Source organism: Triturus cristatus, chromosome 12 (assembly GCF_964204655.1).
Source record: "Triturus cristatus chromosome 12, aTriCri1.1, whole genome shotgun sequence".
NCBI lineage: Eukaryota > Metazoa > Chordata > Amphibia > Caudata > Salamandridae > Triturus > Triturus cristatus.
Genome location: NC_140595.1, coordinates 295,949,111 through 295,974,342, shown reverse-complemented (window position 1 = coordinate 295,974,342; position 25,232 = coordinate 295,949,111). Strand labels below are relative to the sequence as shown.

The window sequence follows — 25,232 nt, the reverse complement described above, 5'->3', positions numbered from 1 at the left end:
AAACGATGCGCTGCACTTGGCTGAAATTCACTCTTCTATACGACTCAATTGTAGAGAGATTGGGACTGTGTGTTTTATATGACTCCCAGTGAACAAAGACACAACAGAACATATTGTCTCTCTAGCACCCAGTCGCAAAGGAGCATTTATAATACTCTGTGTTCTATAGAACCCCAACATCAAGGGGGTGTTGGAGCATTTTGCCTTCCCTCAAACCCAGCGAATGAGAGGCCAACAATACATTCACCTTCTTACGTATTGAGCAGCAAAGAGCCACAAGGGCGTTACTTCTTCTATGGCACCCTGCCAAGGAAGAACGGCTAGGACATCTTGTCTTCTTAAGCACTGATCCATCAAAGAGCCAATGGGACATCACATCTTCTAGGGGATCAGGCACTAAGGACTCCATAGGGAAATTGTGTATTTCTCACGTTTATAGATTGTGTAACTGTTATCCTTTACCTGCAACCCTTGTGTCTATATCGAGTATCCTGTTGGGGGCATCGGCCTGGCAGGAAACATCCCAACTGCCCTGCCCTTGCATCTAAAAATTAATTTTCTGTATGTCTGCACGGACAGCTGCTAAAGTGGTACAAATCTACACAGGGAATAACCGCAAATCACAAACGACTCCATAAACCTACAACTCTCCCGATACAGCAGATGGCAGGGGTGCTGTGAGGGCATCAACTGGAGCCTCGTTTCCATGTCTGTCCTGCCCCCCGCCCCCTGGTGTTTACACCATCTCTCACTCCATCATCATGTAATGTTTTTGTGTCTGTCTGGATCTTTTTAAATACCATTTCCTGTTGAAAAGTGAACCGATACATCCGGCTGCCTCTACACATGGAGCAGCCGCGGCTAAGTGGTCTGGGGGGGGGGGGGGGAGGGGGAGGTGGTAGCAATCAATAATAAGGCAGAAATTAGTCAGCATTTCCTGAGCAAGACAGTAACACGACAAATTGACTGGGGAGAGTGGTTTGTGGGGTGTGTCAGCGACGGTGGGAGAAGAGGAGGTCTGAAGGTGCTGGGCCCTGATGGCTGGTGGGGGGAGGGGCGCAGGTAACCTACTGAAACCTCCAGGTGCACACCTGTTGTGTCGTCTCAAGACCCAGCAACGTTTTATTATGTTTGGAAAATTAATGACATTTAAAAACAAGCATTTGCAATGCAATAGGTCTCTCCTTTGTGAGCGTTTGAGCTATTGGCATTGTAAATGACAGTGCCTTTCATTTATGTGTTTTGAAAACCTGTCAGCGGTGCATAAACACACACTTTGCACTTATAGTCTTTGCTTACGAGAAGCAAGGCTGGCAGTAAAAGAGGCGCAGTTACTGCCAGCCTTGCTTCTCGTAAGCAAGGACTATAAGTACAAAGTGCGTGTTTACGCCCCGCTTGCAGGTTTTCAAAACACGTAAATAAAAGGCATTGTCATTTACAATGCCAATAGCTCAAACTTCGCAAAGGCGAGACCTATTGCATTGCAAATGCTTGTTATATCTGGCCACTAACTGTCATGGTGCTGATCCCTCTCCATGGGCTGTGAAGTTCTCTGATTGCACTGGCTTCTGCCACATTCTGGAAGTGGCCCACGTTGCTGCTCCTTGGTATTCCCTTTGTATTCAGAGTACCATACCCCTGTAGCGTTGCTGTTCTTCTTCGGTGAATCACTGAGCCACAGCCTCATGGGACTAAATAATGGGCAGAAGGAAAGCGAATTGTCTAATGTGACAGACAAACGCCCACAGACTAATATCACAATTGTATCTTTCCTGGCGAATGCGGGGGGTGCATCACCAGAGGAAATTTCAGATGTTGAAGAACAAATCGCCCAAACGCGGCAGGCCTCGGGCACTACTACACCATGGAGGGTTTGTGCCTCTATTCTCATTGATGTGGTCACATCCTTAACAATGTCAAGCTTTGGATACATACAACGCCCCCCCTCATTTCGGAGTCTGTCTAATAGTAGTCCTGGACAGGTCCCTTGAATTTCGAAAGGGCCTGGCAGCGAAGGAGCAGGGAGGGGGAGAGGACAAAAACTCCTAGAGGACTTGACTGTCCTCAGTTGCCATTGATTCACCTAAAGCGAAGGGGAAGGGAAGGACAAACCGGAACTCACTGGTGGCTCAGGATGTCTGTCGCACTCAGGAATCCCTTCGTAGACTAGAAAATCACGCAGGTGTGCTCCTAAACACCCTTGTTCAAAGAGTCTCTACCCTGGAAGGTTTGGTTAACAGTCTCAGCAAAGAGATCGTGCAGTTGCGGTCCCTTCCCCTGCCCCAACCCCCACGTCGCTTCCTGACCCAACTACTCAGGTCTCAGCTAATTAATCACACACACTATCTCTGGAGAAGGGGCTCACTCCAGGGGCTCACTCTTTGGACTCTCAGTATTCCTGTTTTTAGACCTCCTGAGTCTTTGTCCGGGTCCCTTCAGTTCTCTTGTCTTATGACTGAGCTGGGGAATGCACAAATGTGCTCCCCAACCCAAGGTGTCCTCCGGAGCTAGGCACCACGGTACACAAGACTCTTAGGGCAAAGAAATGTACATACAGTATAGGTGGTATTTCGAAGCGAGGTACGCCAAAGTTCCCATTACCATTGGAAAGGGTTTGGCATGGTGAATTCATTGATAGGAAACATCATGAGGCTGCTCCACTGCAATCCACTATTGCAGCCCGAAGTAATGTCAGCTACTTCCTCATGTTAACCTATGGGAAGAGCAAGCCTCAGACAGTGAAAACACACACTACCTGGACACACGGGCACTAGTGCGCACACAAACCTGCAATGGCAGGTTGGACACATGGTCCCCAGCACCAGGGGTGCAAGTGCACCTGTCTGAGTCTGCAGTGGCAGATAGGACACAGGTTTAACTAACACGTGTGTCCGTGCGCACGCACAGGCCTGCGATAACAGGCTGCACACGTATTCACGCGCACCATAGGCGCTGGTGCACACATACAGCAGCCTGTTATGGCAGGCTGCTCATGAGTTTAATCACGATAGATACCAGTGCGCACACACCGGTCTGTGATAGCAGACTGGGCCATGAGCGAACCCAGGCCCTAGCACTTTAGGTGGGAGTGCACGCTCAGCCAGACACGGGTTGACCCCCACCCAAACTCCCACCCTCTTCTGCGCTTCGTACTGCTTTCCTGTGATAGGCTCCTCTGCCCGAGTCGCTCTCCCTCATGCTCCGTTTTTGCTGACCCTGCCCACTCCATTAGGACTCCCTCACCTGCTCCTCCACTGCCCCCTCCCCCCTTTAGCCGTTTTTCATTTTTTTATTTTTAAAATATTTTATTTTATTTTTTGAGGAGGCCAAGGCCCCCTCTGCCTTATTTAAAAAAAAATTCTTGCTACTACTTTTTTTTTTAATTCACAGATTCATCTAATAAACTGGCATTTGCCATATTTTGATGCAGCATGACGCATGCATGTGCAAACGTCCTGATTCGTGTGCATGCCTTCAAAATGATGCAGCCGCGTGCTTTTTTTTTTCTCTTGGCCTTACTGCACAGCATCTTGCAGAGTATGTACAAAATGGCCAAAAAACATTTTGCAAAGCCAATAGGTTTCAAAGGAGAGACCGGTTGGTTTTCCCAATGTTTGTTTTTCGTATACATGCATTCCAAACTGTCAGTGTCTTATCGTGAGATGTTATGCACATGAGGCGGCCCCCCCCCTTACCTGCGACAAACTTACATACGCAGGGACCGACACGGGCGGCAAAATGTCTAGCTACGCAACTGTTGTCCTGACTGTCCATGAGATATCGTTTACAGCCATAGCATAAACATATTAATATCATGGCAGTGAAAGTAAATGTGGCAAAATACCATATTAATTAGAGCAGCTGTACTAATGCATAAGCATTTACACATGTATTACTCCAGTGCAAAGGTCAAACTCGAGTTTATTAGGACAGTACAGCGAAATTGACACTAGGAAAACACCTTTTACTGCCTCACAGATTGCATTTAACAATTAATTACCATTGGTGAGGGTGGGGATGGGCATCCTGACTTACTCTAAGGCTTGGCTCTCTTATGCCATGGCCCCACCCCTCACTCAACAATGGCAATAAAGAGTATATTGCACTCTGCACATCTGCATGCATAATAGATAATAGCGTTCAGATTAAAAACATATTTTAAAAAATAGTGTTATCAATTCCTACCTGTAATTTAATGTCTCGTGCGAAGTAGTGACTCCATATGTAATTGCAGGAAAACTAACCTGCCATGTAGTGACTCCTGATGTAGTGCCTGCGATGTATAGAGCCCTCAATGTAATGGGGAACATAGGGAACTGACTCGCTGGAGTGGAGTGCCATAGACATATGCATCTGTCACATCATTGGCGCTGCTATCCGGACGTCAAGTTGCTTTCAGCTCCAAGCCGTTTTCTGGTTGTGGTGATATGAGAGACATTGTTGATGCAGAGCAGTACAGATGACGTGAGTCATTATACTATTTGTTTCTTGTCCTTATGTGTCATGGGGCCTATCCTTACTGGGGGAGCTACAGTATTTCTTTTGATCTTCCTCTGTGAGCCAGAGAGCAGGGTGGGGTCAAACATTTGTGGACCTAGGGGATCTTGCTTCGCACTTTCTGTAGATGTTTATGATTATTATGTTAGGGTGGAGCCAGCGTATGCGCCTTTTAGTGGAGCATTCCTATTGATCTTACCAATAGATCTTGGGCTACACCTCTCACGTTTTTAAGGTCAGCTTTCACGGCATTGCCAAACTAAGGGGCCAATTATGATGACGGAAGGCCAGCCACCGCCAGCCGTGCGGTGGCAGGCCCTCCGCCATCTGACTGGCAATTTTCCCCCGCCACATTACGATGGCGGGAGGAATCGTTCCCAAGCGTGGTGGGCGCAAAGACCGCCCGCCACGCTTCCGCCACAGGCAACCGTTATGATTGCCTAGCGGAGTGGAAAGTTGGAGCTGAATGGTGGCGGTGCCTAGCAGGCACCGTCTTCCAGATCACAATGCTGGCCTCAGCCAGCCTTTCCATGGTGGGGAGCCGCCATGGAAAGGCTGGCGGGAAACGGATTTGGGGGCCCGTTGCGGGCCCCCTCTGTGTAGGGGGAGGGTGGTGGTGCACTTGGGGGGTACCATAGTTGTACCCCCCTGCACAAAGTGGCAGACACCGTGGGGTGCCTGCGTGTCATTTTCACATTGCGGACGGTGCTGCAGCCAGCAGCACCGTCCGCAATGTTAAGGCCTCTGGATGCGCCCCCCATAGTGTCGGGCGCATCGTAATGTGCTTAGCGGGACCGCCGCCTTACTGGAGGCCGGTCCCAAGCACCTCAACGATGGCAGGCATCGTAATCAGCCCCTAAGCTATCTTGCAAGATACATTTGTCTGGGCTCATTCTGGTTGTGGTGGTTGTAATATCAGTACACATTGTCACCACATTAGACTTTTTGTGCACGTTTGAAGAAGAGAGCTGGAAAACGTTACTCACTTTAGTTGCACCGGTACTCTCAGTCCTTAGGACATCAATCCTTCCCAACGGCCTGCCTCCCACATGCTGTTCTATAAACCAAACAGAGTAGAACATCAAGGCTGCACCGCTGAAAGGAAGACATGAAATCAGAATATCATACTCAAAGTGTCGTCAGACAAAAATACTGTGTCCTGAATATTGTTTACAAAAATATCACCATGCTGGAGTTAATAGTCGAAAATCTGCATTCAACAAGATAATTTTGTAAGTAATACTTAGGACACACTATTTATGTCACATTATATTTGTGTATATGATACTTCGATATGCAACAAAGAGGATCTGAGGTTAAGAATCCAAGCAGGCTTACGGTTTGGTGGGGATGAGCTTTTAAGACAATGGCAGGTGCTCCGGCCCTTCTAGGCCTATGCGTTTCAAGTCATGGGCCATATACACTTCACAAGTCTCCAATATTTCCGGTCAGAGGCCTCTATTCCTCTGTACTCTCACTTACTCCATCACTGGGTTCTCTGTGGTCTTACTGGTTACCTGCATACTTTTCCAATCAGGCTCTCTCGTGTTTGTAAGTGGCCAGTGTGTAAGTTTTACTTCTCTTTTCTAGGCCTGGTTGCGGCTCTACGGTTACATTCCTCAGGGAAGTCGGCAGATGTCAACCCTGCGGTCTGCACAGATCCTTTCTTCTGCAATCTCCGAGATGCAACGATTCTACGGCATCACAGTCACCGGCGTGCTGGACGAAGAGACCAAAAAGTGAGGTGCCATCCCCGTGTCTCCACACCTCTAACTCACACAAACTCTGCCTAAGCTCTTTCATCAGCACCTCTAAGTCTCCCACTCCTCATCATCGCCTTTCATTCTTTCAAATCTCATAAGCATTAACAGGACCTCTATCTAAGTCTCCACCGCTCTTCCTCTCTTGCAAAAACAACAGTTGGTGGACAGAATGCAGAACAATGTCATACATTCACCCCAGTACAGAGATTTGGGCCTAAATCCATTGTTTTTGTGCTCACCATGCCATTCCAGTTTGAACCCAGCCATATGCAAATCAGTCTTGACCCTGTGCCTCATGGGAACAGTCCAGCCCGAACTGCCAAGCCAGGTCCTCCCTGGACTGGAAACAAGCATCCTAGGACCAGTTTCGGGGTTTCCCCCCTCTTCAGCCAAGATAGTTTGATTCCAGTGGTATGGAGAGCACGAGACCCACGTCTGAGCATACCTGTCCCACTCGGGGTGACAAATGCAAAAACAACAGTTGATGGACAGAATGCAGAAAAATGTCATACATTCACCCCAGTACAGAGATCTGGGCCTAAATCATCGTTTTTTTGCTCACAATGCCGTTCCAGTTTGAACCCAGCCATATGCAAATCAGTCTTGACCCTGTGCCTCATGGGAACAGTCCAGCCCGAACTGTCAAGCCAGGTCCTCCCTGGACTGGAAACAAGTATCCTAGGACCGGTTTCGGGGTTTCACCCCTCTTCAGCCAGGATAGCTTGATTCCAGTGGCATGGAGAGCACGGGACCCACGTCTCTTGCAGCATCACCTCTCAGTCCATCCTTCTCACCAACCCACTTCAATTCTTTTCATCTTCCTTCCTCACTTCACATAAAATGTTTCTTCTGGTTTCCCTCTCTCACTCAATCTTTTCTTCAATATATTTCTCCATAGTTTAGGCCCTCTCCCCTGTCTTGTTATCTTTTCACAAACCATCTAACTTCACGCTGAATTAAGCTCTTGCCTCAACTTGCCATGACACATGCCACACTTAAGCACAGCTACCTGTTTGTGCAATCCCCACGCCTCACACCCAAACCAAAAATTGTTCTGAACTGACGTCACATTCCTAATTCCTACACCGCTGCCTGCTGCTCCCAGTCACACTCCCCGACTACTGCCTGTCCCCCACACTCTGAACTGACGTCACATTCCTTATTCCTACACCGCTGCCTGCAGCTCCCAGTCACACTCCCCGGCCACTGCCTGGGCTCCACACTCTGAACTGACGCCCCATTCCTAATTCCTACACTGCTGCCTGCAGCTCCCAGTCACACTCCCCGGCCACTGCCTGTGCTCCACACTCTGAACTGACGTCACATTCCTAATTCTGCCTGCAGCTCGCCCTCTGTCAGTACTCCATCCCCACTACCAGCCGCTCCTCTGCAGCCAGCGTCCAGTACCATTCCCTGAATCTCTCCCATGGCCAGGGCCCTTACACCTTTCATCGGTGGGGGCATCCGGGCGTTTCACAATTCTCGACTGAAATCTTCTCTCTGCCTGCAGGCCCCTCGCAGGGTATAAATAGATGAAACGCTGCTGCTGTTTATCTTTCTTGCTGACCAAAGTTTACAGTTACATTGGGCCCCACAGTCTAAGGTAAACTGCTCAGGCCAGTCCTAAGTCCCACTCTAACAGTCATACTGGTGTGCAGAAAAGCCTAGTTTTTTTTTTCTTTTTAATTTGACGACTAGGCATGCACCCTCTTACCCCTGCACCCTCATGCAGTTGGTGACATTCTGTCCCATGTCTCTCTCCATACTTCGCCTCACTTTTTCGACCTCAACTATTTCTCTTCATATATCTCTCTATACATCTATGTGCACCCCTTATCTATCCCACCCATATCTACCTCACCTCTCTCACCATACCTGTCTCTCTCTCTCGCTCTCTGTCACTCCCACGATGTTGCTACTTCTCTGTTCTTTTGTCGACCCCCGCCCTCCCTCTGCACCTCATTGCACTGTTTCCATCGTACCTCGTTCTAGCTCTCGTATATATGTTTTATGTCTCTCTCAACCTCATCTCTCGGTGCCTAATCTCTATCTTCTTTTTACGTCACTTCACTTTGCCTCACTTCCCGCTGTACCTCACATCTCACTAGCTGATTTTTGTCCCACTCCTCTCTCTCTCGGTAACCCCTCAGTTTCCGTTCATTCAGCCACACGTCACTCCACCTCACCATCTTTCCTCACTCCCGTACACCTTTGTTCCTTCTTCCTCGCCTTTCTCGCTAGCTTCCTCCTTTCTCGCTACCTCTTTCTTACTCTACCTCTTGAGGCGCGCCTCAACACAGTAGCCGCTGCCTGACCTTATGTAATGACTGAAAAAGAGGTTTAAGAAGCAGTGTGTTTTGGTGTCACTTCTCATGTGCCACTCTACCTCACTGCTCTCTGTATTCTTCTCTCACTACCTCACCTGTCTATCTGCACCTCTCTCTACCCCGACCTCTTTCAAATTCCCCTCTCCTCCTGTCTTGCCTCTTCTCCTCTCTACCTCACCTCTAATTCTATCTCACCTTTGTGATTGCATCTACATTTTCTTCTCTTTCTGTTGCTACCACTGTCTAAAACCTTACCTGTCACCCTCTCTTTCTCTAGCCACCACTTCAACTTTCTGAACCTTTCATTTTGACTACCGCACCTTTCTCCCTTGATGTTACATTTCTCCCCACCTAACTTACCTCTCTGTCTCTTCTCTAACTTCCTCCCCCCCCTCCCTTGTTAGACAGTTCTCTTTACCTCTCTCATGCGCCACTTCTGTACCTCAGATGAGGCAGAGGTCACAGTCGAGCCAGAAAAGAATACACATCGAAAGAGAGGAGGGACAAAGCATGGGAAGAAAACAAATTAGAAAATGATCACCCTTCACCCGATGGAATTGTGTAAAGTCTCTGAGCCGTGCTTTGATGTTCATGGTGATGGCAAGAATGCCCGTTGTGAAGGGGGGTCTATGTGACATTATGAATATCTGGCAATTAACTGCCAGTGCATATGTCACATTTTAAAATTAAACCACGAGAAGGGGTTGGGTCCTATTGACTAGGGAAGGTTAGGCCCACAACATTGAAAACGTGTGCATACAATATCTTCCTAGTATTGTTTTCCCTATTAGAGAAACATAAATCTTAGTTATTTCAAATGCCATTGATGTTACAATTATCATATATATATATATATATATATATATATATATATATATATATATATATATATATATATATATATATATATATATATATATATATATATATATAGAAATTGATACAATTATCTCATATATACATATATATATCTAAAGTTTCCTATGGAAATTAACATCGAGAAAACACATTTTGGGACCCCCTTTTTTCTCGGCCGCCCTTGACGAGTCCCCCCCAAACTTTCAACATAGGAGCTGATATGATCAAAGAATTAGTTTGGAAAATTTCATGAAGATTCATCAAACGACGCCAAAGTTATAAGCAAAAAATAAAATACTCTTCCTATGGAAACTTGGTCCTAACTATAACTACCTACTGGCGACCGCCAGTAGGTAATATATATATATGAGAGAAGTACAACACAAAATCATAATAATTAGTGTTTAATGGAAATATGAACAGGAGATGAAAATTAAGACTGTCGCCAAAGTAATGGATGAAGTGCTCATGAATAAGGAGATAAAAGTATGTGTCTTTTTTGGTCAGGGCACAGGGTCCTAAGCCAGATTTTCAGGATATTCACATTAGCTAAATTTCTCTTTTTCATCTGCAGTGATAGTGGTTATCATGTCATTTTTACATTGACCCAGCCCCAGTGGGCCCCATCAAGTCTTCTGCCTTACACTAAAGTTCTACAAAAACCGAAAATCGAATAACATTCTCTACAGCGCAACCACAACACCTATTCCAATACTATTCTCTACAGCTCCATATCAACTGGGATTGTACCACTGGGTTATAGATACACTTTCTCACCCGCTCTGTCTTTGTCTTGTTCCTGGGCAGGTGGATGCGACGACCTCGCTGTGGCATTCCGGATCAGTTTGGCGCCCAGGCAAAAGCGAACCTTCGGCGGAGACGGCGATATGCCTTGCGAGGGCTGAAGTGGACACACAACCCACTCACCTTCAGGTGAGCAGTTCCTACTGTTTCGCTGTCATCACTGTGTCTTCCTCAGGCATTGGTGGGTAAATGAGGAAGTTGCAATATAGGCCCCAAGGTGAATCCCAGGTTGGTTTACAATAGTTAAAGTAATTGCCAATCTGTGGAGTAGTTGGTCAACAAATGCAGAGTTGTAGAGTAGAAATCCAAGGCATGGGCAGGCGAAAATATAGCTGAAGCGATGTGCACCGTATTCTTGAAATCTAAGGAGTGCTAAAGTGTTTTCTAGTTGGATTCTGATTGCTTCTGAGCGCACGGTTGTGTTCCTGCTAAAATCACCCCGGAGATCATCAGACCAGAGAGTTCTAGTTGGCTTGAATATAATCTTGGTAAGCTGAATCACCTTGTCAAAATCACTTCCACCCAAATAATCCCCAGTAGGCTTGATGCAGCCTTAAATGATATGTTACATTTAAAGCTTTCATGTCAGAGATGCAAGGAAACTGTTAGAAAATAGCAATCACAAAATATTTAGTAGGCATTCATCTCACTGCCCTACCAAATGGCTTGCTTTGTGTCAATGGGACTGATCTAATGTCATGGTTGGCACCGAGCTGTTGCTGGGGGTTTGGTGTCATGCTAAGGCGATAGGGTCCACACATTCATCCTTGACATGCGGGGCATAGATCTGGCACCCCTTGCACAAATGTTTGAAGGATAGCAAGCATAGGATGAGACCCGGGTAAGAATCAGTAGCAATGCACGTTGTATCTACACTACATTTTCTGCGTCACCAAAACAAAAAAAACTTTGGTTGTCGTAAGAGTGCCTCCCAGCCCTCCTCCATTGTATGAAGGCATCAACTGGCTGCTTCCTCACCCAGTCACCAGGTATGATTACCTTCCAGTGGTCTGTTGCAGGTTCTCAGGTGCCAAGTGTCTGTGGGTGAGGAGCATGTAGAATGTCAAACTGGCTATCAGACAGTAGCTTCGACAAGTCAGCTACTGAGGGTAGGGTTTTTAACAAGTGGATCTGACCATATACAAATGCCCTTTGGTAGGGTGGTGCACGTTAAGGAGGCCTACATAGTCTTCATCTTGCTTCTTTTGTGATAACCCATATGTGAGCGTTGCCACAAATCATCGGAGATGGTTACAGACCATAGGTGAGGCATCTCTTTGTTAGGAGCCCGCTATGTGAGGCAACAATGTTTACAGCTGTGACCCAATATCACTACCGTCCCGGACTCAGTAGCAGACCCTTTTATGTACTGCTGATCTGCACGGTATGCTAAAGATGTGCCTCGTGTCTGCTTTTCATTTGAGTTGAGAGATTTCAACATAGTCGTGCTATTTTGAAAGGAGTCAGGTGTGGGTGGCCATATACTATGCCGTAAGGAGACTATCAATGGTAGAGGTGGAATTATTGGCCAGGAATACAGGATTTTCTTTCCCTGCATCCCTGTGAGGAGACTTCTGACTGCTCCGATAAACGTCTGTTCAGTAGCTCCTAGAGGATAACCCTCGAATTTTCTCTAGAGACATCAGTCTGCCTGCCTTTCTTGCCTCCCACCTGCCCGTAGGCTCGAGCAATAGAATTGCTTAAAAGATTAATTGCATTGGTACAAACTGGCTCGCATGGCCCACTTAATTGGTCAACATTTACTGACACAGTACCTCACACTGCTATGTCTGACCAGCCTTTCTGACATTGCTCGATTGCCCTACCGACTAGTCCATGCCCGGGTTCACAGGATCAGGATTTATGTTTGGAAAATCAACCCCGGCAAGAATGTCTTCCTATCTAGGTAGGCTTTACCCTCAGAAGTAAATGAAGATTAGGAGCAGGACCAGGAGAGGAAGGGACATGAATAGACGGTGGTGACAGAAAAGTCTGGAACACCCACAAAGCTGACCCTTCATAGGTATTCACAATTTTCCTCATTCACTTCCCCCTAATAACAATTGGCTAGATAAGTGTTTCAAGGGTGGGTCGGGACATTGAACAGCACCCCGTATAATGGTGATCTAGGGGAACAGGTTTCTCCGTAGGGGAAAATGTTTCCTAAGGAGAAAAAAAAGGTTAGAAAAAGAAGGTGCAAAAGACCACACTGCCCTAAACATAAATCAGCAGATTGGCTACCAACGAACAGCCTGCCTGGCTTAGAGTGAGGTCTACTCTTGGAAACATATGGGAGCCATAGACCTGCAGGTCCTTTGTGAATTAAGCCCACTGATTGAGCACCCTCATAAGCCTGTGTTTGTTGAGATTTCGGACCCTAGGTGTTTTCTGCAAGTCTTCGAGTTTATTGTAGCATTTCCACTAACAATTTCTCAAAGAACTTTCTTGGTGATCGACTAAGTAGCGACTTTGTTTGTTGTACCTTGTTAGTAGGGTGTGTGTTTTACAGCCTAGTCAGTGTGGGAACTATTTTGGTGTTGTGTGTTAGGTTCAGAGGTGACACCGCAGCATGTTGTGCCAAACTGATAGCTGTGCCTAAGTTTGCGTGATGCAGAGATATGTGGGAGAGATAGTCGCGTTTGCATACACTTATCTCAATTATCTCTCCAAAATGACCATCACTTTCTTATGTCGAATGTGGAAGAAGCTATCCCTGCGGTTGCAATTAGTAATTTCATGTGCATTCCTAGTACTTCAAGCATCCAGTGGAATTAACAGAGAAGATGCAACAAGTGGCCTCGCTTCCTGTCAGTATTATAGAGAGGGGTTTGTTGTGTAAATGTTGGTAGCCTGTTGCGCGTCTGTGATTTTAAGCTGAAATCGGCACAGCCCTTTTTGCAGGATTTGTTGCATGCATCTTTTAGCCTAGCGGAAATGGGCGTCTGCAGGAGCAAAGCTGCAGTATAGAACACATGATTCCACCAAAAACACAGGAACAAAATTGATTGTGCTAGTTTGTGGATTTCTAAATACCCGGAACTAGATGAGGAAAAAAAAGACCATGCTCTGGAAAGCAGGTGGCGTCATGTTATAAATACATTGCAAAGTGAACTGCAAAATCATGCTAATGGCCGGCTGCAAGCTAGGCAAATGTTACAAATGTAACACAACACATGAGGGTAGAGGATTCCACTGCGATGCTACTGGTGCCTTACAAGCCCCTCATAGAGTCTCTTTCCGGGACCCTAAACAAATGGCAGTTCTGTGCTCTCTTCCAACATGCCAAAAACAATGAGTTACAATTTCTTGGTGCTTGACCCATAGAGTAGGCGGTTGCAAGCTCTCGTTCTCTGAAATAATGACCAACCGTTTCCATGGTGTTGTTGCTTGACCTCCGTCCTCCCAGGCAACAACACACATAGACAAATATTGACAAAGTAGTCATAGTTCTCAATCTACAAACTCTCCAAGCCAGGTTTCTATAATGAGATGGCTAGAAAATGTAACTACATAAACAACATATAGGGTCTTTGAGATGCAACGTTTTCTGGTGCAGTTACCTGTGCTAGAAATAAACATTGTGCATATAGCTAGGTATATAAATCGAAATTGAATCATCGATTTTAAAATTTCACAAGTGGTTATGGAATACATGGAAACCCAACTATATCAAGAGCCATTTTAAACTACAGCATCTAACGTTTTTTAAGTCACGAAGTCTTCCATTCGTTCTTGAAAGTCCTAAATGTGATAACCCTTTGGCAATATTTTTAATGTGGCCTTCAAGTAGGAGTTCGTCACCCATGAGTAAATACAAGGCTTTTACATTCTAAGCATTAGTAGGGGGTTCCAGCACCTAAATTAAGGTACAAAAAGGGATTTGAGGTGAAAGGAAGAAATTCACTTCTTTAAGGTCAAGCTTCAGAGGGAGGAGTGCCATGATTTGACACTATTAATGAGTGGGCCTTGGTGTCTATGAAACATATTCGCCTAGCTGAAAGTTGGTCAGTCTGAAAATGTGATGGCATAGTTTTTTCAGTACCACTACCTTCATCAAAGGAAAAGACCTTCAGCTTACACCTGCCTCATACCACCCTCTGCATTTTCATTCCTTGTGTTTGCAGCATTCAAAACTACACGGAGAAACTGGGCCGGTACAACTCATTCGAGGGGGTTCGACGGGCCTTCAAGGTGTGGGAAGCGGCAACCTCCCTGGTCTTCGAGGAGATTCCTTATGAGGACATCCGTCGGGGGCGTCAGAAGGTGGCGGACATCATGGTTCTCTTTGCCTCAGGTTTCCATGGAGACAGCACACCTTTTGATGGCATGGGAGGCTTCCTAGCCCATGCCTACTTCCCTGGCCCTGGCGTGGGGGGTGACACACACTTTGACTCCGATGAGCCCTGGACAATGGATGACCGAGACCAGTCAGGTAAGAGGGCTCCTGAGTTTTAAAAATAATTTTTGTAACATCTCAGAGCACCAGCAGTAACTAAAATGCATGAATCTTTTTTAAAGCTTACGTGTCCAAATAAATGAAACCCATAAAATGCTTAGCTGAGAAAGCCCTAACATAGTGCAGTTTGAAGTCAGACATTCCTCTCTTTTTCCACAGCAAGAGATAGACCTTCGTTCTAAGAGATGCAGTAACATAATGCAGTGATACTACTTGGGGAACTACCAATAGCATGTAGTTAGGTATTCTTGCATGTTATAATATCACCCCATTTAGCCCTGCCTGCTAGAATAGCCAGTTAAGCAATAATACTGTAGCTCTCCCCTGTTCTGAGCTGCAAAATTCTGACTTTTGCATTTTTCCCTCACAGAAATCTTCCCAGGTTTTATCTGGAGAAATCTCTGCAGGGAAAACCACCTGGTCTGTGCGATATTTTTGCAGAGGTTGTAATCCTGATTTAGGCGCAAATTCTCATAATGTAGAACTGGTGATGGTTGCTTGTGCAAGTGAGAGAGGGAGCGGTAAATACAAAGGAAGTGATAGGGATGATAGTCAGAGAGAAGATAGGAAAGCGTCAGAAGGAAGAGAGAGGTGATGCCGGTGAAATGTCCTCACTTGCTATAAGCTGAGTTGGTACCAATCTCTTACTGCAGGAAACCACCTCTTCCTGGTGGCAGTGCATGAGCTGGGGCATTCCCTGGGACTAGAGCACTCAAGCAACCCCACTGCTATCATGGCACCTTTCTACCAGTGGATGGAAATTGAAGACTTCCAGCTGCCTGAAGATGACCTCCGGGGCATCCAGCAGCTATATGGTGAGTTGCACAGGCTTGGCGCATGAAATTGCAAACCGTACAAAACCGGACTCCCTGGTCGTTCTAAAGCCCGGAATACGCCACCTTGGTTCTAACCTACGTTTCTGTTCTCAGGCGTCCCAGATAATCAGCCTCAGACCACAACTGTTGCCCTCCCTACTGTCACCCCAAAGATAAAGAAACCTGATGTCGAACCAGACCAAAGGCCCCCCAAGCAACCCCCTGGAGGGAAGCCAGACAGGCCGCCAAAACCAGCCCCCCCAGAGAAGCCAAGGACCACAGACCGCCCCGATCAATATGGACCCAACATCTGTGATGGAGGGTTCGACTCAGTCGCTATGCTGCGCGGGGAAATGTTTGTGTTTAAGGTAAGGAGTGAACCAGCATGTTGTATGAGTGGCCGTATGTCACGCTCCTGAGGTTGATAACATTTGCCTACAAAAACATCACATCCACTAAAACATGCATGTATGTAGTTACTACTCTTAGCCCCACATCCACATACCTAGACTTACCTGTCCATGTAGCGGTTAAGCCAATGTATTGATACTGATGTTTTTGTCATGCCACATGATGCGTGCAGTAGAGTGACCGAATACTTCCTGAAGAGTTATGTCTAGACTTAAGGCATTTGTTGGTACTATATAACCCACAAACCTTTTGACCGAAATTTAGCACCCTGGGTCACAAACTATTGAGCCCTTAGTACCATTTATTGAGGCCCTGACTGAGGCCATTATGATTACCTGATCCAAACTATGTTCACTCCACCTGTGAGACACCCGATTGCTCAGCGCTGTAATCGGGCACCTTGGGAAAAGGGATCATATGAAAGAACTCAGACTTCTATTCATGCTTTGATCAGGAAACAGCCGCTAGTGTGCATTGCATTTTTTTTGGAAACAGATTTTTATTAATTTGTGATAAAACAATCAATCAAGAGCATCGCAGCAAAGTACAGTAATGTCGATCTAAATCCAGCGTATAGTCTACCCTGTATACACGGACTACTCTCAGGCTATCATTCCGCAAGGAGGTAATAGTCCTGCTCCAGCGCAAGGAAATAGTAATTCACCTAATGTAGCCCACTTCCTGCAGTCCTGTAGTGCTCGATATCACACTTAGCAGGCGTGAATCATCCCAGTACTCTGCTCTGACATTAACTCCTAATAAACCAAAGAGAAAAACCCTCCTCCCTCCAAACGCCCTCCCTCCCCTCCCCCCAGGCATGTCGCTAAGTTATCGGATTCCTTGTATGTTAATACTAATCAGACCAATAGGGCACCGGGGCTAGTGTGCATTGCATGACCACTGAGTTTATATTTCTAACCAGTTCTCAGTAGTGATTGGACATTTTCACATAAGTAGCCAGGTTCAGCTTCACCTTAGAGGCACCGGATTGCTCGGCACTGTGGGCCTGCTTCTGGGGAACCATCACTTAAATGCAATTTCCAACTCCTGAGAGTCTCGTCCCTCAGGCTTCAGCGAGCAAGGTGGACCCTAACTCTTACCCCATTTCTCCTCCTCATAAAAAACCTGAGAAGATCCATGCCCTAGGCAAAAGAGATGTTTCCTTCTGACCCCACATTCATTGAATAATATTTCCCTCTTGGGCTGTTGCAATCATGCACTTTATGACATGGTGGGCAAGATCTTGCCTGCGCTTCCTGACAACTTCTGGACCTAATTTGTGCAAATGATACATGCTGGCCAATATGTGGTCAAATACATCTTAAGGTCAGCGTGGACACTATAGAATGCACTGACCGTGCTATGGGCACTAGCGTCATTGTTATATGATATGCTTGGATGATGGCTACCGATTTTGCAGAGACGTCCTACATCATTGACGGTTTTGCCCTTTGACGCAGAAAGGTTTTTCAGGCAAGTTCGCTGCTGGAATGATTTAAGGAATAGGCAGGCTACGGTGCAATCACTAGGATTGCTATCCAGAGCTCACCAGTTCCACCAAGACGGCACAAAATTCTAGGGGTACTCAAGGGGCCTTGCCTACCGGCAGAGGCAGCTCTCACAGCCTGTACAGCCTTTACATGGCTCCGAAGAGAGAGTTGATGGCAGAGGCGTAGGCCTCACTTGCAACAGCTACTGCCAAGCTGCCTACCTCCCTCTCCACGAGTTGTATAGGACAAGTAGGGGGCAGAATCAGATTTTACCTGCCCTGTTGGCACGCAGTTACTTCGGACCAATGGATCCTTCAAATTGTTCTAGTTGGTTATGCCATCCCCTTTTTGTCCGCCCCCCCAACACATTCCCCAGTTTGTGCTCAAACATTAGCAGAGCATGCCACCATCATAGACCGAGTTCAGACACTGCTTGCCTAGGTGAATTAGTGCCTCAGGAGGAGAGGGCACAGAATACTACTCTCAATACTACTTCGCTCCCAAAGAGTGAGGGGACTTGAGGCCGATAATGGATCTCAGGCTTCTAAATACATTCCTCGGGAAGGACATTTTGAAAATGTTGGTTAGCTCTGGTCTTGGCAGCCTTGGACCCGGACACTAGAGAGTCTTTGGATATGCATTATGGTTACTTTGATGTGCTAATCCCACAGGTGTTTTTTCAAATTTGTCTTAGGGTTGGAATGCTTTAGTCCCCCCTCTTGCCGTTCAGACTTTCCTTGGCCTCCATGTGTTCACGAAAGTGATGTCAGTGGTCACAGCTCATTTTCAAAGGTCAAGAATACATATATTCCTGTAACTCGATGACTGGTTGCTAAAGGTAGTCTTGCCCCAGTCAAGTTGAAAAAGACAGTCATTGCTGCGCAACATGCGGTTTTCCATTAACGAGCCAATATTGCATCTAAAACATGAGTGGATTTCCTTTATAGGAGCAACCCAGGACACTGCGACTTTGGAAGCTTTTCCACCTCCCCAACTAGTCTGGGACAATTAGGCTATGATCCCAATGTTTTGGGCTCATACCTTGTTTCAGGCCCGGATGGTAATAAGGCTTTGTGGTCTCATAGCCTCATGCACTCTGCTTGTGCCGCGTGCCCGCTGGCCCATGCTGCCCTTGCAGTGGAGCGTTCTTCAATAGGCCCGACAATGGTATTGCTTCTCAGGCAGCTTCTGCATATCAAATATGGCAGCCCAAGACCTTCAGTGGAGGCTGCGGATGCCAGCATAACTGGTGGCAGGCCATTCTGCATGACCCATCCAGTGCTCACAGTAGTGATGGTCGCATCTTCTCTAGGCTGCGGAGGTCCTCTGGATGATGTGGAGGTAAGAGACTTCTGGCCTGTGATGAAGGAGCGTAATCATATCAGTCTCTTGGAGCAGTGCGACATATGCCTAACCCTTAAGGTCTTTCTACGTTCAGCGAAGGACAGTAGATGATGGACAATCACGTGGCAGACTGTTTTTTCCAGATGAATTAATGTGAAGACTGATTGATGCAAGACTCTGCTAGTGCAAGTAGTTCTCCGTGGCTATCTGTGGATTGTTAGCAAACTCCTTGAGTTCTTTTATCCTAGACTCACCAGGTATACCTAACTCAACTCGAACAGGCCTCGGCTGACCCTTACCATGGCATATCCCATAGTCTAGCGGAGCCTGTCATCTGCATTACTGTTACTAAGTTAAGGACGCCTTTCCTGTGCTAGTAGAGAGGTGGAGATTGGGCATCTTCGCTACATAATGTAATTGGGTCCTGCCGGACAACACAACCATACGTGGAAGTGCGACAAGCTTGGTGAAGTGAGGTCCCACATACTGTGTGTGAACATTCCGAGCCTACGGTGGTGGATGAACACCTGCGGAATCTCCCTGTCCGTCAGTCACCTAGTGGGTTCCCTAAGCATAGGGCAGTAGAACTCAATAGGCATCCTTTTGCCAATCACTAGGGGCAATTACTCCAATAGGTACCTCTAGTCGTCTTCGCTTAATGGGGTGCAGCTTTAGTAGATCTATTAGCTACTACCAACAACCCTCAGTGGCCAGTCTTTAGTGCTCTGGAGTTTCCGCCTGTAGCCTCATGAGGAGACGTTGTCTGCCTTTGGTGGAACTCCAGCTTCCTTGACGTATTCCTGCCTCTGCCTCTGATCCCAAATGTCCTGAAGAAGGTTAGGAGGGACCAGGCCCAGCTCATCCTGATAGCTCTACATTGAGCTCAGAGGATTTGGTACCCTGACCTGTTGAATCTTAGCATGTGCGCTTCTTTTTGACTGACTCTTCAGAAGGGTCTGCTTTCCCAAAAGGAGGACAGAGTCTTGCATCCCAAACTCCATAAACAACACCTCCATGCATTGAGATTGAATGGAACTAACTTAGTGGCTTGATCTCCCTTCAAAGATTGTGGATGTGTTTTTTGTGGCTTCTGGCCCAGCCTCAGAGTCCATCTACTCTACCAGTGCGGCTGGTCTACATTTGTCAACCAGTGTGATGACAGACCGACTGGTCGTCTTCACGACGAACTGTCTGATGTTATTTTGTTTACTTTGTGTTTAGCCCGGCAAGACTTTGCTGTGGACCAGTTAAGGGTTACGTATTTGCCTTTCAACCTTCCTTTGTTTCCCTAATAAGCACCTGTTGCGATGCGTTTTTTAAAAGGGCTTTTGTATAGAACTCCTCTGCTTTGTGCTGCAGAGAGACCTTCATTTGGTCCTCATCTTTGAGATGTGTGTGGTATTAGAGCCTGTGCACAGTTATACTCGGAGATTTCTGACTCTCAAGACTCTCCTAGCTGTCGCTTCTCCACATCGAATCAGTAAATTGCAAGTGTTCTCTGTTTCGCTGCCGGACTCGTGCTTCCTTGTTCCCGAAGGTGGCGTTGCCTTTTCATGTGGGGCAGGCCATCATGCTCCTTACGCGCTTCTTTCCAACACATCCCTCCTAGTAAGAGGAGAAATGTCTTTGGGCAACACCGGGGGGGATGATCAACTCTCTGTCGGGTTGGCTCGTGCAAAGAGAAGAAAGACACCCCAGAAGCAGGTGTAAATGCTCTGCCCGCCCTCCAAGCTTAGCATAGGAGAGTTTCCCGTTTCTGTCCTCCTTCCTTTCCCTTTCGTTTGCTTTCATGCACAGTCTTCAGTTCAGTGTACCTTTTTTCTCACTGCTTCTCCTACCTCTTCCGTTCCAGAAGAGAGGCTTGTGGTTCTGGCTTTCCTCGGTGCCCGCTGCTGGGGAGCAGATCTCCTGGGACGGTGAAGCACAGGGCAGGACCACACAATCCATCACCCAGCCCAGATGGCCACTTCCCTGCCCTCTTCTAGCACTGGAAAGCCGGGCTTAGCTTGGATCTGAGATGGGCCATAGTTCAGGCCATGTCGGTTGGGTCACCCGGAGATGCCTAACCAGAAGTTTGAACGCTTACGGTGTTAGGTTGACAGACTGGAAGTCGCTGTGGTTTCTCTTTATTTTTTTTTAATGTAGTGTATGATGTTGCTGAGTTTTCGTGGCGCAGGCCTCACCTTTAGCCAAAGTGCGGTTCCCTGTCTCTTGACACGTCACACCTCGTGTGAGCGGTAAGGGTGTCCCAGGGATGGAACTAGAAACAGAAGACGTCAGGACCATTACTGCTGGTCGAATAGTAGACCAAAAAGTGTGTTTAACACAATGGTTATTTTACTTTCCCCATCCCATCAACCATATGAAGTACATCAGTCATGACAAAGGAACCGAAAGTGCCAATTAATATATTAATCTATTTTGCCCATTAAAGACAGACGCTCAGTTTTACAGTTTTGTAAACATGCCTATAATGCAAACACAAATACTGCCTCGTAGAACAGTAGAAAGGAAGGTTACAAATTAATTCGATTTATTAAAATAACAAGGCGGGTAAATAACTGTTGATGACTCCAAAGAGACCTCTTGTCCACCTGAACCGCAGCATCCCAGGCACAGCAGGGGGGGATCAGACTGACCTCCAACATCTAGACCCTCAGAGCCCTCACTACAGACTGACCCAAGAAATGAATTCCACGGTTGCCATGGTGATAAAATGAAGCACAAGCAGTGCCCATGGAGCAGGATAAGTGATTTGAATCTGGTGCTTAGAGCTTAGCGCTTCCCACACTGGTGACAAACATGATGGAAGCCTTGGTAGTTAAGTAAAAACCCCTTCATGTATCAAAAAGCAATGAGGAAAGATAGAAATCCTTAAATATCCTCATCCTTTCATGGGCATGTAAGGCAGCCATATTAGTATGGTACCTGTCCACCTATGACAATCCTGTTTCCACCAGTCCAGCCTATTTTGCTGCTATTCATGCAACCAGAATTAACCCACTGAAGCAATCCACACAAAACCACGAGGTCATACTTCAGTGCGCAGAGAGATCAGCTATCTATTACCAGGCCTGGTGCTGTATATACAACATTATAAATGAGCACTGTAATACACCTGACTTTAATAAGTACATCCCTGCAGGTCCCAATCGGGGCCCCGACCGACTTCAAGAAGTGACTCTCTAAAGCAGGTTGTATCATAGAGATACAACAACATGGTGCATCGGGCGGCTCTATTCTTGTACATATGAGTGAATTCATCACCTGTTTCGTTCTAGTCACCTCCCAGGTTATACAGAATGGCGACACCTACGTGTGACGACGAGGATGGCTCAGCAGTCTCAAACATAAAAAACAAGCACTGGTGAATGCAATAGGTCGAAATTGTGTAACCAAGGAAATTCCCTCCAAAAATGACGGCACTGAAACCATACACAAATACACGTATACTAAGACATTGCCTGAAATTCACACATGAGAGATGTCTTATTATCGTGGCCAAACTAAATACCCAATTAAAAAAAACCTCTTCAGCCAAATGTTTCAAGTTGTTTATCGTCATGCATAAGCCTCGGTCGGTAAGCGGCGAGTTTACTGAGCTATAAAGATATATTGGAATATTTCAAACCTATCCTGCACAACACCACTTTAGGAACACATTTAACAATGCAGGTGTTCCTAAAGAGCAACAAACGGGCACGGGCAGATAGCACCACGCTGACTGCTGGGGGCTTTCGGCTTTTCGAGGTGGTCTGCCCCGAATCACCCCTGAAAATACTTTACAATTACAGTTGCATTACTGGGCAGTAATATGCGCCATGTGCGTCATTTTTTTCCTAAACATTTTTGGGGATGGTGGACAATGTCCTTCGTCCCCTCCCATAATGAGGGGCTGGTTTGAACTATTTGGCCCGGGCTGCTCTTGGTACCTAGACTGCACACCCATACTCTTTAATTCTGCCGACTAACTCCGCATTAGCCAGACTCAGTTACTGCAGGCTTCAACAGCCTGACTACATTGGGTGTTGCGTCAGAATAGAAGGTCACCTCAAGGTTCCGAGACCTGCCACTTGAACCACTGGTTCATCTCTGTTCAAAAGGTAAAGATATGCAATCCAACTGCTAGACATTACCACAGTACCAGCTGCTTCACCCTCAGAGCCTGTTTCTTGATTCACTCTAAAACCCCAGCAAGAAGGACCCAGATCCCCTCCAGGCGTCCATCGTTGTTGCCGGCTAGTGGCAGATGCCTCACCGCACATCATTTCAGACCCTGACAGCCCTACAAAACATGAGACTTTGCTAATTACTCTAAAAGCTTGGGAGGTGGAGAGCACATTTCATTTACACCCACACTAGGAAGTCTTTGGAGTCCTTCAGGACGACTGGATAATAAATCAAAGCCCCAGATTTACTCTGCTGTCCACGTAGCGGTTTCTTCAAGCAGTTGGAGGCGAGTCTGCGGACATCTGACGAGAAGCCGCTGCAGTGAATATGGCGTATTCTCATTTGGATTCAAAGGACTGAGCGCCACATTTTTTCCCTGGACAAGTAGACACATTTAAGATGCACTTTTTGACTCCGCTCCCTACCTGTGTCTGGCTCTCCCCCCTCCCCCCTATTTAATGGTCTTGCTTCCTCTCCTTCACGTGTCTTCCGTCGCCTTCATCCCTCCATGTTCACTCACTTCACAAACCCGAAAGGTCTCCTATTTGCCCCTGTCCCCCATTTATTCACGACTGTCCTATCTCCACATTTATGGTTATAGCCAGTTCCCCTGTCCCCACATATTCCCGGCTGCCATGTTCCTCCTCAGCCATTTATAAGTCCACATCTCCTCTCACCCTCTTGATAGTATGTCTGTACCGCCTTTACACCTCCTTGTATCTTCAATGGGGTTCCTCTTCACCTGCTAGATGTTCCTCTCTCTGTGCCTCCCTGCTCTTTCTCTTGCACCTTTGCTGCCACATTCCCGCTCTTTGCTTTCCACGTGTTTATGCTCCAAACATACTTTTCGCAATGGTCACAAACTCCGGAAGGACTAACTGGGTTTCTTAACTGAAGAGATATTGCAGCAAAAAACAAAGATTTGTGGGCACAAAAAAGGGAAAGGCTTATGGGGGTTCTGTGGCCAAAGATGGAGAATCGCCACAGACATCCGAGAAAGAAAGACACATAGGGTCTTGAGGGCAAAAACTGAGGAAGTGCACTAACGTAAACGAAAGCACCTAGGGTTGTGACAGTCGTAATGAGGCTTATCTAGGCCATAAGCGTGACTTTATTCTCCGATTACTGCCCTGTTGGTAGTGGTCCCTCGCTCTCTACTCTGGCATTTCTAGATGATGAATCCTGGCCCTAAACCTAACCCCAAAGTTGATCAGTGTCAGACATCTTATAGTGGGTATATTCTGCGACATTTTCCTTATTAAAACATCAAACGCAGCTTAATGCACGAAGCCTAAATCATTTCATTTTCAAACTACTCACAGTCGCAATCGTGAAAGTGCCATCCTCGGTTCTCGGATTACAGCAGTTTTGGGCACGTTGATGTAATTTGTCAGAAAGAGTTGCTGTTCATTCACGTTCTAGGGCTCTGGATCCCTCAGTTCTTGGTCCAGTTCAAGTCTACAAACAATCCCATTGGTTTCCTTGTTAATTCCCGGTGTGATCTACTCATCTAACTCAGGTATAGTGATCCTTTAGCTCAGCCTGTGGTCTCATCTGGACTTTTATAGTTAATTCACCATCCGTCCTCAAGACGCGTCTGAGCAACAGGTAATACCCCCACTCAAATATCCCCATTCTGTGTTCGCTCAGCCTCATAGCTCATTGTCTAGTACTGATCCTAGGAAATGATGTAAACCCAAGCGCCAGAGTAGTAGTGACCAGGTGGGAACTCCTCAGTCCACCCAAGGGATCGTGTAAAGGGGGCTGCTTGCCACCTTAAAATGTATCCCGCCCGCTCTGACCCTTGTAGAAGAAGAGCCTGCCAATGCTTTTGCCAGGGTGGCTCTAGTGGGCACAGATATTAAAAGTTATATAAACAAAACAACCCCGACCCCCCCATCTCACAAAATTGATTCGACCCACCCACCTGCCCCACTTACCTCCCCGCAGATCTCTCTCTGCTTCCTGCTTCCATCCATCCACAAGCCCTACCACGCATTGCCTTCACCACACACATGCGTGATTAAGCCATTCGTGGTAGGGCTTGCGGAGTCGGAACACTTGTGGTTTAGACCCCGGTGCACCGACTGTTCCCCAAATAAAAAACTCTTGACTGCCTATTCACCAGAGATAGATTTCTGGATTTTACTCACTTTAAACGTAAATTATAACAATTGCGACAGCTGGGGGTTGAAAGCATCCTTGGATCTAGCTGGATACCACCCTACATAGTGTATATATACAAACGCGCAGTGTCATTAGTCAACACCAGGATCTATGGGGTTTTATTCATGCGA

General features: G+C 46.6%; 2 protein-coding genes across 4 annotated transcripts in view; one reads left to right on the top strand and one right to left on the bottom strand.

Moving 5' to 3' along the window:
- CCDC102A (coiled-coil domain containing 102A) overlaps positions 1-25,232 on the bottom strand; it is an 820,703-nt gene that overhangs the window by 560,985 nt on the left and 234,486 nt on the right. For 2 of the 3 annotated variants that reach the window (XM_085636974.1, XM_085636977.1), the window contains exon 3: positions 5,484-5,554. The exons of the other annotated variant lie outside the window; for it this stretch is intronic. The gene's annotated coding sequence lies outside the window, so the exon portion shown is untranslated. The remainder of the gene's footprint in view (positions 1-5,483; positions 5,555-25,232) is intronic. 3 annotated transcript variants of the gene reach the window in all.
- Positions 1-25,232, top strand: part of MMP15 (matrix metallopeptidase 15) — a 180,196-nt gene that overhangs the window by 114,215 nt on the left and 40,749 nt on the right. Inside the window, exons 2-6 of the mRNA XM_085636971.1 lie at positions 6,088-6,236; positions 10,253-10,378; positions 14,374-14,681; positions 15,359-15,520; positions 15,635-15,888. Of these exons, the coding sequence (XP_085493097.1) occupies positions 6,088-6,236; positions 10,253-10,378; positions 14,374-14,681; positions 15,359-15,520; positions 15,635-15,888 (999 nt within the window). The remainder of the gene's footprint in view (positions 1-6,087; positions 6,237-10,252; positions 10,379-14,373; positions 14,682-15,358; positions 15,521-15,634; positions 15,889-25,232) is intronic.